Raw genomic sequence first — 14,978 nt, forward strand, 5'->3', positions numbered from 1 at the left:
GCTGATGACTTGGAATGCCGATTTGTTTAACTCTGAGGCTTGTGTTCTTTCCAGTTTTCCATCCAACTCCCTAAGGAAAACTATCTCTACCTTGATAATAAACACGATAGTTCCTCATGCTGGTGAGAACTTTTGCAGCTTAGCAAGCACTTTAGTTACTTTGCCTCATTTATCCTTGACCCGACTCCAGGGGTCAGACTGGGAACCAAGGCTCTGAGAGGCACCGGACTTTGCCTGTTGACATGCACTCTAAGTGAGGTTTCAAGGTCTGGGCTCTGTTTTTTTCACTCCCGAGTACAGTGACCTTGACCGCGTGTAACCCTGATGAGGCCAGAGGTTCAGGCCCCCCCCGTGTGTCCCACAGTGATGGGGAGCAAGTAGGGGAAGCTGATATCAGCAGCAGCTCACATCTGCCAGCCCAGACCCCGCCCCCGCTGTGGTGTGAAAGCCACAGTCACTGGGGGAGCCGGAGTGGATACCAGAGCCTTGCTAACTGAGGAGGGCTGAGTAGCCCAGCTGGCAGGAAGTAGGCTTGAGACAGCGCTGGGGCCTGGGCCTGATCTGCACAGGGAAGACCCTAACCAGGCCCTGACCACCGCCCTGGACTCCCCATCCTGTCTGGAGCCTACTGGGGCCAGAGGTGGAAGGGGCTACGTGGGGCAGGCAGACCAGAGCAGCAGAAGCAAGAGACACACACACACACACACACCCTACTCTCAGAAGGAGAAATTCAAACCCTGTTAATTCCCTCGGCCTTTGTTGGGGCTGCAGCTCTTTTTGCCCCTGGAACTTGATCCCTGAGGGGCGGGGTCTGTAGGAGGAAGCAACCCCTGCCCAGGGTCTGAAGGCTCCTCTGACCCCCCTGTCCCCCAGGGGCCTGGCCCACTGCTCGCCTCCTGGGTCCTGGGCTCCTGGCTCTGGGGCCGGCTGGGGAAATCATGAGAAAGGCAGTCACTCTTCATAGGTTCTCACTGCGTCCTTCATAGGACCTCATTTAATCCTCACAACCACCTGATGACGAGGAACTCTTGGCCCTGTGGTGCAGATGGGGACACAGGTGAGAGAGGCCATGCCCCTTGCCAGAGCCCCGTGACGGAGGCAGAAGTCAAGCCCCTCTGCAGCCTGCTGTGGCACCCAGCCCTGTGCGCTAACGCCCAGGATGCACCAGTCACCAGTGGGGACAGGGGGGCTTTTTAGAATGCAGAGTCCTAGGCCCCGCCCAAGCGGCTTCTGTTTGGCAGTTCTGGGCGGGTCCAGGAATCTGCATTTTGGCGGCCCTGGTGATTCTGATGAGGGCTTTTGGTCCCACAGGCATGCTCCGAGAGGCTTGGAGCCAGGCTATGGGGTAGGGAGGGAGCCGAGGAGCTGCTGTGAGGGGTGTGAGTTAGGGCTTTGCATTGAGGCCACTGCTGTAATCTGCAGTTGGGCTCCTGGGGGCTGGGGCTGGGATAGGCGGAGGGTGGAGACCCCGGTCCTGCCCTCTTTGCAAGCCTGGTTCTGTCTCCTACCTCCCCCCAGCTGTGTGGTCTGAGTCTGGCCCCTTGCCTCTCAGAGTTGTTTTTTTTTTTTCCTGCCCGGTAAAATAGGGACAGCAAACCCAGTTACCCAGAGGTTGGGGGCTGGGCCCGATGCTCTGAGGCTTGAAGGGCTGAGCGGGCCTGGCTGGGGGCGGTGATGGGTTCTGGTGCCTTTGGCCACTGTGGAGGCAGGAGGTGTGGCCTGTGGCCAATGGGAAGGGAAGTGGGAACCTCTTCTACCTCGTCTGCCTCACCCCACCAGGGTGTCAGCTGGTCTCTTTCCAGGCCGCTTCCTGGGCCTGCGTTGGTGTGTCTCTTCTCAGTCTCTGGGAAGTTGCCCATGCTATTTCAACTTTGTTTTCCTGTCTCTAGATTGGTTCCCAAAGTGGTACTTTGGGTGTCTGGGACACCTGGAGCCTCCCCTGTGGGGACAGCAGCCACAGAGCTGACCAGAAATGACCCTCTGGGTGGTCCTGCCCAGGCCTGGCTGAGGCAGGGCACTGGTGGCCGGGCCTGGCAGCTCTCCCACCGCCAGCCCTGCGCTGAGAAGCAGCAGCTTTAGGGTGGGGCTGAGCTGGGGCGGTGCGGGCCCCTGAGCCCAGGCAGAAGTGCAAGAAGGTCTCTTTCATCTTTCCCTCATCGTCCATGGTGCTGCGCGTGGGATATGCCACAGGGCACATGCCACAGGGCACAGGAGAGTGTAGCAGAGCCTCATGCTCTGCCCTGCTGTTGAGAGGGTTCCCACTCTCTTATCCTGAATCTTGTGACCAGCAAGGCAGGCAGCATACCTGTGTCACTCTTACTGGAGCTGGCTGAGGGTCAAATGCTGGATCTGCCATCACTAGCTGTGTGCCCTTGGGCAAGTTATTTAACCTCTCTGAGCCTTAGTGCCTTCATCTGTAAAGTGTGGATTACCTCCCTCCAAAGGTTATTGTGAGGATGTTAGTATATATTAGGCATTTAAAACAGTTCCTGGCATACAATCAGCACTCAATAAATGTTCGCTGTTACTATTCTCCTGGAAAGGAGAGGAGATGGAACTTGGGTATGATAAAGCTGAGGAATACTAGACCTTCTGATGATTGCTTCCAGAACTGACCTTTTTCGTTGGCTCTCCTCCCCCATCCGTGTGTGTCTAATTTTATTTTTATTTTTTAGTTTTTGATTTTTCGCTGGGAACATTTTATTTTTTCCATTTATGTTATGAACTCATCACAATCCCTCTTTTTTTTTTATGTTGTGTATTTTAAAAATTTATTTATTATCTTTTCTGGCTGCGTTGGGTCTTCATTGCTGCGCGCGGGCCTTCTCTAGTTGTGGCGGGCAGGGGCTACTCTTCGTTGCAGTGCGCGGACTTCTCACTGCGGTGGCTTCTCTTGTTGAGGAGCATGGGCCCTAGTGTGCGCGGGCTTCAGTAGTTGTGGCTCGCGGGCTCAGTAGTTGTGGCGCACGGGCTTAGTTGCTCCGTGGCATGTGGGATCTTCCCAGACCAGGGATTGAACCTGTGTGCCCTGCGCTGGCAGGTGGATTCTCAACCACTGCACCACCAGGGAAGTTCCTGTGTGTGTCTAATTTTAAAACGATTTCATTTTTGTTAGAAGGGGGTGGGTTACACAGTATGTGGGTCCAGCTCATAGTAGGCACATAATAAGTGGAAATTGTTGGTATCATATTTTTTTCAATAAAATTTTTTAAAGTCGTGATCTTTTCTCTTATGTTGGGTCAGCAGGGCAGTTCTTTTTTTTTTTTTTAACATCTTTATTGGAGTATAATTGCTTTACAATGGTGTGTTAGTTTCTGCTTTATTTTTCAAATTACGCTGCCTGTTTGGAGATTTTTATGTCTGCATTCAATTCATTCATCATTTACCCAACAAACACATGTGTATACCTACTGTTTGCTACAATAGTGATGAACAAGATACTTCCTGGGAGAATAATTAATAAATTTACATATTAAAAAGTAGAGTTTCTTGGGGCCTCAGGCATCATTCCCAGCCCTGCCTTGGGAGTTTCCAGGATGGGAGGCCCACGCAGCATCCGGGCTGCAGTTATCTAGCTGCCGTGCTGAGTTGTATCCTGCATCTACCAACAAAGCAGGTTGAGTGACCTTGGGCAGGTAACTTCCCTCCTAGAGCCCCCTGTCATGTCCTGGTGAGCCATCCCAGATGAGGGCAAACACTCCTGCTTGGGTGATGAGCAAGGCTCTAGGCACGGACCTCCCCACGCTCTTGGCTCCCCACCTTTTACCTCTGCCACACACTCCAGCTCCAAACAGCCTCCTGGAGAATCTTCCCCACCTTGATTCTCCATAGTCAGGGCCTGCAGGTGCTTAATAAATATGGTCACAGACTCCAGAGCTGGGAAGGCTTTTAGAGATCAGCTGGCTCGCCCCTCTCAGGGGACCCAGAGAGGGAGACTGACTAGCCCAGGAACGTACAGCAAAGTAGTGCTGAGCCAGTCCTGCATCCTTTCTTGCCCCTGCTCCGCCCAGCCCTGCCCTCTCTGGGCTGCCTGTGCCAAGAGTGAAATGAATTACCCTCCCCAGCAGGGAGGGAGAGGCAATTCCCGAGCCTGGGAACCAGCTGATGTCATTGTAGTGTTGCCATGACAGTTATTCCCCTGGATTAGGGGCCTGATGCTCCAGAGGCCAGGAAGTAGAGGAGGAAGGAGTGGGGCACTGGCATTTGTTCAGCACTTTAAGGTTGACAAAGCACTTTCACACCCACCCTTATCAGTACGCATTGAGCCCTGCTATGTGCCCCACAATGTGTTTGCTGCTTTAGAGCCACTGTCTGTAATCCACACCGTTCATTGGAATGGGTCTATCATGAGCCGCATTTTACAGATGTGGAAACTGAGGCCCGAGAGGTTAAGTCAGTTGCCCAAGATCACTCAGCAGGTGGGAGACAGCCTATGTTCATACCAGTTCCCTCTGGCTCTTTGCCTATGCTTGGTGATAGGAAGCCCCCTCCCCATATTTTAACTGATTCCTATGACAGTCCTCTTATAGGTGAGGAAACCAAGCCCAGAGGCCTTGGATCTGGGCTTCTGCATCTGGAGCTACACCTTATTTTTGGAATTTTTGAATTTTATTTTATTTATTTTTTTATACAGCAGGTTCTTATTAGTTATCCATTTTATACATATTAGTGTATGGAGCTACATATTTTTGACTCTTAAGTTTCTTACCTTTCCTGATGGCCCCTTCCCAGAGGGTTCTCTCCACCCCCCTACCCCCAACACTAAGAGTTGCTGTGCTGGCCCAGGCCTTCCTGGAGGAGCTGATGCTGGGCAATTCTGGGCCCTTGGGGTGGGTTGGTACCTGTACCCACTGTGTTAACTTCCAGTACCCCTTACTCTCTTCCAAAGGCACATCCAGGCCTTTGTTTTTAGTCTGGATCAGAACAAAAGAGGTTCTGGAACCTTTTAGGCACAAGAACCCCATGGATGGGTAAAGCTGGGGCTCGGGAGACAAACAGGGACCCCAGCCCCTGGGGGACGTGCAGAGGAACTGACAGGTAGGTACTGTCACTCGGGTCCCGGTGCAGCTTGGCCCTGTGGCCAGATGACTCCACGCCTGGGAGCTGCCTGGAGATTCCCAAGGTCCTGGGCCTCATGTCCTGGGCTGACCTGCCTCTAGGACAGTACAGCCCCCATGGAGGGGAGCCAGGCAGCTGGTGGGGTTTGGAACAGCTGGCTGCCGAGGTGGACAGTGCACACTCAGAAAGCCAAGGGGCATTTCCAGCCTCCATTCTGTTCCTCAAAACCCCCAGGGAAGGACAGGATAGTTTTCATATTTCAATTCTTTTAGTGCTTGGGAAGTCCTTTCTGACGTCTGACTCAAGTCCCTCTGGTACTCAGGTTTCCATGGAATTCTCAGAAAAGAGGGGGGCCGTGGAGGTGTGGTAGGGGTCTTCCCCAGAGCTTGGAAACCCGTTCTGAAGTGCTGTCTGTCCCCCCGCCAGTTTCATCCCCTCCTGTGGCGTTGACCTCAGAAGCCAGCCTGGCAGCCGCCGGGGCCTGTCAAAGGCTCATTGATTGAGTTTTCCGAGCGGCTGTCTCACCTCCCCCCTTTCTGGGCACCAACTTTGTCCCTTGGTACAGCCCTCACTCAGCTGGTCACTTAGCAACTCCCTCGGGCTTTCGGCGGGTAGAGCCACATCCTGGCTAGGGTGAGGGCTGGGCCAGTCTTTGGAGCTCTGGACAGAACCTTCTTCCTCTGGCTTTCAGGCAGGATGGGCCAGTCTTTGGAGCTCTGGACAGAACCTTCTTCCTCTGGCTTTCAGGCAGGATGGGCCAGTCTTTGGAGCTCTGAACAGAACCTTCTTCCTCTGGCTTTCAGGCAGGATGGGCCAGTGGCGAAGGGTCAGGAGTCAGGCGGATGAGGGTTTCATCCTGGTGGCTCTGGACATGTGCTGCTAAGCTGCGTGACCTTGGGCGTGGGACTTTGCCTCTCTGCGGCTCAGTTTCCTTGTCTGTAAAATGGAGCTAATGATAGTATACAGCAAGACTTAAATGAGATAGTTCATGTAAAGCGCTTGGCACTCAGGATACACTGAATACGTATTAATGGTTTATTCTCATTAGTCTAATACTTTTTGGCCAAGGCTTGTGCTTTGAGTTGGGGCGTGGAGGTGGATGTCACTGCAGGGGGGTTTCTGGTCAGGGTCTCTCTCCTGGCTGGTTGCTGCCTTAGAGGTGGCTGCCGGCTGGGGCCCTCTCTGCTCCCCGTGCCTCGACTCCAATCCCTCTCCACCCTGTGGTCCTCCAGGTGCGTTACAAGGAGGAGTTTGAGAAGAACAAGGGCAAAGGCTTCAGCGTGGTGGCAGACACACCCGAACTCCAGAGGATCAAGAAGACCCAGGACCAGATCAGTAACGTAAGCTCCCCTGCTCCCTGGGGTACCATACTGACACCCTGCCCTCCCTTCTCGTCCCCTCCCCGCCCGCCTGGCAGATGCATGAGGCCAGTTCTCTGCCGCCCCTGCTCTCCTAGGTGGGCCTGGCTGGCGGCTGCTTGAGCAGAGGGAAGGGAAGGGTTTGGGGTTCCCAGATGCGTTTCCTCTGTGCACCCCCAGATTCCCCCTTTGATACCGTCTACCCACATAGTATTTCCGCCTTAAAAGGACTGGACTTTTGGGGGGGTGTACAGGGAGGGACTTTATGCTAAATCACCCCCCGTACCCCTTACTCTCTGAAAATCCCCCCCACCCCCCGGCTGTGGTGAGTGCCAGGGTCCAGATTGGCTGTTTTGTCTGAGCATAAAGGTCAAAACTGGGTGGCAGAGGTGGGGAGAGACCGGCCTCCCCCTTGTCTGCCTCTGGGTGCTGACACTGCAGTCATTTCCGCCCCCCTCTGCCTCCTCCCCCACCTCGGCTTGCTCTTCCTTCCTGTGTAAAAACCCCAGCCGGTTTTGCCCGCTGGCCCTGCTCCCCCTGGCCTGGCACTCCTGGGCCCGGGGCGGTGACCAGTGTCTGGCCATGGCAGGGCTGGGTGTGGAGAGTGGGCAGTGGATCGATGCGCCCCATGGCACCTGTGGCCAGGGGACAGGCCTCAGTTCCCTGCTTGGTGGAGCCACGGACCAGCAGCTTGTATGGCTCTGGGCTGTGGGAAGGCTGCCTAAGGGGCTTTGGGCAACGTGGGGTCGGGGGGGCACCACTGTGAGCCACAAGCACAGGACGTGGGCCGCAGACCCGTGTCGCACAGGGTCCTACAAAGGACCGGGCAAGCGGTTGTCTTCACGTCTGGAACAGGAAGGGGTTGGCACGTTGCCCGTGTCACTGGGCTGAGGGACTGGGGATAGAGGCTGCAGAGGGCCTGTGCGTTAGCTGGTCCACCCGGCATCCAGCCCTCAGCCCTCCACCCGACCTCCTTGGTCGGGCACTCCTTCTAGAAGTTGGCTGGACCGTGCTTAGGGTGGACTCCGGCAGTGGCTCAGGTGGATGTCAGAAGCCAGGGCCCAAGCCATCAGAACCTGCCATGCCCAGGACCATGGCTTTTAAGTTTTGACAGCAACCTGCAGTATGAAATACATTTCACATCGTGACCCACCGAACAGGCCTGCTGATTTATTTAAGGGAAACAGAATCAAAACTTCCAGGAAAGAGTGCTTTACCGCTTAGAGGGCATTCGGATATTTTCTGTTCTATTTTAGTTTGTGAAAGACGCTGGTTGCCGACTTAACTAAATGGGTTTCGCAACTAGGTTGTTGACCAGCAGCTTGAAATTCATGGCTTGAGGAAATGGAGTGCTTCCTTTGGGCTAGGACGCCTCTGAGGGCTGTAATCCCTACCTGCTCCCCTGCTCCTCTGCCCCCCACCCCCGCCGGAAAAAAAAAATCCTGTCTCAGTTGCTTCTTCATAAGCCAGGACCCGACCTCACACCCTAGAGCTTCCCTGCCAGTCTGTGCCCCAACCTCCAAAGGGTAAAGCGGGAGGAAAGAAGGTGTGGGTCTCAGCTCTCCCCATGGAAAACGGGGGGGAGGGGAAGCCACGGGTAACGGAAGGAAGACCCAGTTGGCTCACAAAGCTGGAATCTTGGGTCTTCAGCCTCTGTGGCTTTTCACTGTGAAGACTGTCTTATCTTGGATACCTGTTCCCCGCCTACAACCCAACCCCCAGCACATTCACTCATTGCTTCCAGCCTGGGGCTTTTAGAAGAAGGGAGACAAGCCCAGTCATCCCTGCCTCCCTTTTGAGAAGGCTTCCAGAATACTTCACACACGGCCTATTGCACCTGTATGCACCCCTCCCCCTCCCCTCCCCTCCCCCTCCCCTCCCCTCCCCCTCCCCTCCCCTCCCCTCCCCCTCCCCCTCAACTAGTTATTGGAGGTGTTAATGTCTGAGGAGCCCTGGTAACAGAGCTCACTCTGGCCAAGACACTCACACCTGAGGAGATAACATCTTATCATTAACCACAGGGCTGCAATTAGCTGATTGTCCTCTGCTCTGAGGTGGGGGCGGTGACTTGAGCCTGACCTGGTTCTGCTTTTGCAGCTTTAGCTGGAACCTGTGACTTGTGACCACAATGCTGGAAGACTCTTGGTTTTAGCAAGTACAGTTAGTCTGTCAACTGTGGGCCTCCAAACAGCTGGACGAGAATCACTTGCAAAGGTTAATTGAAAATGCAGGCTCACAGGCCTCCTCCCCAGGCCACCTGGGAGCAGAACCCAGGAACCAACATTTTCTCTCTTTTTTTAGGAACCAGCATTTTATTTTTAAAATTATTTTTGTCATTCCTTTTTATTTTTATTGAGCTATAATTGGCATACTGCACTGTATACGTTTAAGCTCTCCAGCCTAATGATTTGCCTTGCATACATCATGAAATGATTGTCACAGTAAGTTTAGGGCACAGCCATCATCTCATACAGATACAAAATTAAAGAGATAGAAAATAAAATTTCTTTTTCAGGAACCAGCATTTTTAACACATTCCCTGGGTTACCTGAAGTTTGAGAATCGTCACCAAGAGCCTGAAAAAGCTTCACCAGAGGTGCCAGGCCTGGCCACATCCCAGAACCCCCCAGGGAACTTTAAACCATGTTGTTAACTTGTCCCTCCTCCAGAAGAGTTTTGGGAAAGATGGTGTTTAGAGCCACACCTTTTGTTTTGTATCCAAAATAGCGTTCCTGTATGTAGCTTGTCACTCACTTCCCAGGTTAACGTCAAATGACTCCTCATTTGCGAGGAAAATGTCAAGCACTTAGTATGTGATAAATATTGTCAATTGCTATTAATTTAAAGGCAGACTTGTCTGCTTTCTACACTGTGGCTAAAGAAGGGACATGGACTAAAGTTTGGCTGAAAAGTTAGGCCATTGTCTAGTACTGAGAATGTCTGGAAAACTGAGGGGGCAAGGTGCTAGTTAGACATCTGTGGTGCGTATTTGTGTCTTTTTTTTTAAATTGAAGTATAATTGATTTACAATGTGTTAATTACTGCTGAACAGCAAAGTGATTCAGTTATACATATATATACGTTCTTTTTTTTAATATTCTTTTCCATTATGGTTTATCATAGGGTATTGAATATAGTTCTCTATGCTGTACAGTAGGACCTTGTTGTTTAGTAATTGTGTCTTCATTAAAGGCACCTGAAGGGGTGAGAGGCCAGGAACGCAGGCTGTGAGCTGAAATTTATCCTGGCCTTTGGTCACCAGCTGTGATGGCTGTAATGGACGGGAGTCTTTAATTGCTGAGGTCCCTATATGGGAGCCACAGCCTTCAAGCAGAGAAGCTTTTATTTATGTACATATCTACTTATATACTGATTTTCTGTATACAATTTTGGGTCTTTTAACTTTTCCTTTTTCTGTGAAGTGTAACACATAAACACCTGTGTGTGTACTCACCATGCAAGTCAAGAAGCAGAGCATGACAGCACCCCTGTCAAAATAGAGTTTTCAAAGTGTTAAAAAAAACAACAACAAAAAATGTAACTCTCATGCAGTGAGTACCTATCATATAATTACCTTAATTATGAGGAACCAGCTGGAGCATCTGACAGGCAGAGGTGATGCCTAGTCTGTGAAAGAAAGCACTGGATATAATTAGATACAGAACTAGTTAGTGTTCTGCCATTAGCAGCAGAACTAGTTAATGTCCTCCAGGACTATAAAACCATAAGCTTCGGGCTTTCCTGGTGGCGCAGTGGTTAAGAATCTGCCTGCCAATGCAAGGGACACGGGTTTGAGCCCTGGCCCAGGAAGATCCCACATGCTGCGGAGCAACTAAGCCCGCAAGCCACAACTACTGAGCCCACGTGCCACGACTACTGAAGCCTGGGCACCTAGAGCCCGTGCTCTGCAACAAGAGAAGCCACAATGAGAAGCCTGCGCACTGCAACGAAGAGTAGCCCCCCGCTCCGCAACTAGAGAAAGCCAGTGCACAGCAACGAAGACCCAACGCAACCAAAACAAACAAATAAATAAATAAATTTATTAAAAAACCCAAAACCATAAGCTTTGGAGATAGCCTTGCTACAGGCAGAAATCCTTTGCATTTCTTTCAGTCAGAAATAATTAGTAGCTTATATTCCTTAAATAAACTTCATTCCTTATAGTCCAGGCCTAATCAGTAGTAAATAGTAAAGTCAAAGAAAATTCTAGCCCCAGAGACAAATGGCCCGGAGGTGGGCTTGTTGGACAACCCTATAGTTTAATTTTTGAAAGCGTGTGCTGTTCTTTTCTTTACAATTTTAAAATGTAGCTATGCTTTCTTTTCTTAGTATGTAATTTTTTTTATTGTTTTTAAATTGAAGTATACTTGGTTTACAATGTTGTGTTAGTTTCAGGTGTACAGAGAAGTGATTCAGTTTTATATATACATATTTTTTTCCCCCAGATTCTTTTCCCTTATAGTTTATTACAAGATATTGAGTATAGTTCCCTGTGCTATACAGTAGGCCCTTGTTGATTATCTCTTTTATATTTAGTAGTGTGTATATGTATCTCAAACTCTTAATTTATCCCTCCCCCCTCAACTATGCATTTCTGAATACTATAGTTTTGTTTTTCCCAATTTTGAACATATCTATTCTTTTGTGTCTTGCCTCCTTTGGGCAACATTGGGTTTAAAGAATCACGTACATGTTTGCATGCAGCTGTAGTTTGTTCTTTTTTCTTGTTGTATAGTATAGCATTCCATTTAAAATGCTTATATTGATTCTGGTGTTGATGGTCATTTGGATTGCTTCTATGGCTGTGGACAGCTTCATACATATTTCCTAGTGTTAAGGTGGAGTGGAATTGCCAGATCTCAGAGCGTATGTTCCTTCAGCCTTACCAGATAACGCTGAACTACTTTTCGAGCGGTGGTATTGATTTACCCTCTCGCCGGAAGTGATGAGAGTTTCCGTGGCTCTACATCCTTAGACTTGTTCATTTTAGCCATTTTGATTGTGTGTAGTGGTATCTCATGGTTTTAACTTGCATTTCTCTGATTACTAATGAAATCGAGCACAGATTTACATTTGTTTTAAAAACAAAATCGTGTTAGTCTCTCACAGGGAGCACAGCATAACATGGTGGTTGAGAACTAGGAGCTGATGTTAGGACTCACCCACCCCTTACCTACCTCCTGAGCGTTGGTTTCCCCATCTGTAAAATGGGGATGACAGTGATACATTGTTCTTGGGCTGGCTGAGAAAAGGAAATGAGTTATACATATAAGGGCACCACAGAGGACTGCAACAAACGGAAACACGTTAGAAAAAAACAGACCCTGGCTGGTGAGTTGACTATTCCATTCAAAGCCTGATGTTCCCTTCTTGCTCATGATGTAGAATCATGTGGAAGCAAGTGTGGAGTCAGACCTTTGTTTTCCACCACAATCAGGAGAGCAGGGGTTCAGAAAACAGAACATCAGCTAGCAGAAAAAATGCATTTTTCGTAGGTTTGGAATGGACCCTCAACTAGTCATCCTGGAGTCCTGGCTGGCAGGGCCCTTGGATGAGCGGAGAGGGTCCTTAGGCCTGGGTCCCTCCACCCATGTGCACTTGGATCTCATGGGCACAGTTACAGCCTGGCATCCGTCCATGGGATCCCAGGACAGTTTTTAGACCAGGGCTCTGCTGACATTTCTGAGCTTATGGTGACACCTTTTCAGGGCATTTAGACGATTAGAACTTTGCCGAGCTTGGAACAGGGAGGGATCAGACAGGGCCTTGGCCTCTGAACAATGTTCCTTTCCCTTTTGAATGTGCTAACACCCTTTAAGGTGCCTCCTTGCTTCTCAAACTATTAGGTTGATCGGCAAAGTAATAACAGTTTCCTTGCTTGTTGGGCAGGGGAGGGAGAGGAAGTTGAGAGGAGTGAAATTTTATCAGGTGGGGCTGGGCAGAAGGGAGCTGCAGCCTGACTTTTTGCAGTCCGTTTCCCCTCTGTGCTGCAACTCCTGACTTCAGTGCCAGGCACCCCTTCTCTCAAAGTTAGGGTGACCTTGTGATGATCATCCCTTTTGAGAGTGAAAGGCAGTGCTATTCATATTTATTCCAGAAGACATGAACTGGGACTAGGGGCAGACTTGGGCATGTGGTCACCCTGACCCGGGAAAGGGCCCATCCAGCTGTGGCTTTGTCCTTGTGTCACCAGCCTCAGCCCTGACTGAGTAATGAAAGTCATTTAACTTGTGAGCCTCATTTACTTCTGTAAAATAGGAATTAAAGTGTACCTAACCGACTTATTTTTTTAGGGTGATTATTGTCAGGGCCAAGGGAGATTATGTGCAGAGAACTCAGTGTGAAGAGCTGAGCAGAGGTCAAGGTTATTACTATTATGATTAACAGGTGGTTCCTGCATCGGTGGTGGGGAGGCTGCCACCACTCTGTCCACCTGGATCAGCTGGCCCTAATTTTATGGATATTTACGCATGTGGGGTGGCTTTTTAAGGAGCAAGATGGATCCCATCAGCCACTTGTGGAAACGCACACATGTCCATAGTTGCTTTCAGCGCTAGAGTTTGGCTGGGTTCCTAGAGGTAGTCGGGAGCCTCAAGACCACGTGGGAGCAGGTGGTGCCGTAACCTCTTTTTTTTTTTTTTTTAAAGGTAGGGTTTTTTTTTTTTTTTAATTTATTTATGGCTGTGTTGGGTCTTCGTTTCTGCGCGAGGGCTTCCTCTAGTTGCGGCAAGCAGGGGCCACTCTTCATCGCGGTGCGCGGGCCTCTCACTATCGCGGCCTCTCTTGTTGCGGAGCACAGGCTCCAGACGCGCAGGCTCAGCAATTGTGGCTCACGGGCCCAGCTGCTCCGCGGCATGTGGGATCCTCCCAGACCAGGGCTCGAACCCACATCCCCTGCATTGGCAGGCAGACTCCCAACCACTGCGCCACCAGGAAAGCCCCGTAACCTCTTTTTAAGATGAGGAAACTCAGGCCCAGAGGGGACGGGACTCTTCCAAGCTCACGTGAGCAAGTGACGGGCTCATGACCCCAGGGGTGAGGCGTGGGAGGGTCGCTGCAGCTCTCGATGAAGGACTAAGTCTGTAGGACACAAAAGGGGATGGCGCCAGGCCTGGGACCCAGACATGCCTTCTTCCTCAGAGAGTCACCCCTTCACTAATACAGACAGAGCCGTACGCAGAGAAGTGGGCTGTCAGCCGGGGTAGCTGGGCCCCGGCATCAGGGACACACCTGCCCCTCAGCCCACCTCCTGGCTCCCTCAGGGCCCGGAGGCCTCTGTCGGCCTCCACATGTGCACTTTCCCTCCCCTAGTCATCGGCTCCCAGAGTCAGACCTCTTTTCATTAACAGACAGTAAATTAGGGAAGCTGACCTTTCCCACCCCCCAGGACAAAAGTCGGAAGGCCAGTTGCCTTGGGAGCCTAGAGGCCTCTCCTTGTCCCCACCCCCGACTGCTCACCGGAGGACAGGGTCACCGAGGGAGTGGGGCTAAGGGAGACTCACCTTTTGCCCTTGTCTTAGGAATCTGAGAGCAGGGCACTGGCCCTGTGTCTTTGAACTTAACCCCTGGGTGCTCTTCCTTGTGGGAGTTCAGGGATTCGATGGGTTTTCAGTCTGACCGGGGCCAGCTGCCTCCCCTTCAGGAATGGGCTCAGTTTATTTCACCATTTGGGTGTGGGTCCCTACTTGGGCATGAAGGGGAGGGGCAGGGGGAGGAGGGGGCTGGTCCTCCCTGCCTCCAGACAGGGCCCATCCTGGGCTTTGCTGCTGCCCCACCTGTTCTCCCAGCCTGGGCTGCAGTGGGTCACCGTCAGTCAACAGCTGGAAGAGCAGCAGAGCGATGTGGGTGGTCCCAGCCGACCACCCCTGCAGACCTTTAGCCCAGCTACTCCTGTGTAAGGCCTGCCTGGCTGAGTGTTAACTCTTGCCCTCCTTGCAAAGAAAGTGGGAGGGGGTGGCCCATGGGAGGTCTGGGGCTGGGACAGCTGGATCAGGCCTTGGCAGGGGCTTCTGGGGCACCGGATCGCTTGTTGCTTCTGCTCCGGGAAACAGGGCAGGCTTTGCCCCCATCCATTCCCTGTCCCCTCACCCCACCCCCTTTTTCACTGGGAGAAGCACGGGGCAGGATCCTGGTGAACAGGAAGTGAGAACCGGCTTCTGGTCCGAGGCCTGGAGAGAATTCAGGCCTGGGTCTGCTCAGGACAGGACCAGTTTTCTGTGTCCTGCTTTCCAGGTTTCCTCTGGGGGGTGAGGGGGAGCTATTCTGTCACTCTCTGTCCCACTTCCTCCCCGAGCGCTGGCCCAGCCCAGTGATCCCGGAACACACAAACCGTGGGCCTTCCACCTCTCCTTGGTTGCTTCCTCCCCACCAGTGTCCTCTCTGAAAAGTGAATAGACCCCGCTAGGGGTCCTCAAGGTGGGGTGTGGGCTACATGCCACTGGGAGTACAGGGAGAAAAGCCTAGAACTCCTGGAGGTGGTTCTTTTTCATCTCATCCTTTGTTTTATTCATATTTTTGGTGTAAGTTTTACAGGAGACATTCCATATTTGTGAAGTGATGCTT

At 51.5% G+C, this 14,978-nt stretch overlaps 1 protein-coding gene and 1 long non-coding RNA gene across 3 annotated transcripts in view; one reads left to right on the plus strand and one right to left on the minus strand.

Annotated features, from left to right (window-relative positions):
• The window catches only part of LASP1 (LIM and SH3 protein 1), a 40,240-nt gene that overhangs the window by 17,527 nt on the left and 7,735 nt on the right, over positions 1 to 14,978 (plus strand). For both annotated transcript variants that reach the window (XM_082373528.1, XM_082373529.1), the window contains exon 4: positions 6,291 to 6,398. In XM_082373528.1, coding sequence (XP_082229654.1) covers positions 6,291 to 6,398 — 108 coding nt within the window. The remainder of the gene's footprint in view (positions 1 to 6,290; positions 6,399 to 14,978) is intronic.
• Positions 2,769 to 6,284, minus strand: LOC309618972. Its single transcript, XR_014238693.1, has 2 exons — positions 5,842 to 6,284; positions 2,769 to 5,729 (listed from the first exon to the last, which is right to left on the minus strand). It is a non-coding gene; the product is annotated as an uncharacterized lncRNA (long non-coding RNA).

The sequence above is a fragment of the Balaenoptera borealis genome (genome assembly GCF_965194805.1).
Source record: "Balaenoptera borealis genome assembly, chromosome: 20".
In the NCBI taxonomy this organism is placed as follows: domain Eukaryota; kingdom Metazoa; phylum Chordata; class Mammalia; order Artiodactyla; family Balaenopteridae; genus Balaenoptera; species Balaenoptera borealis.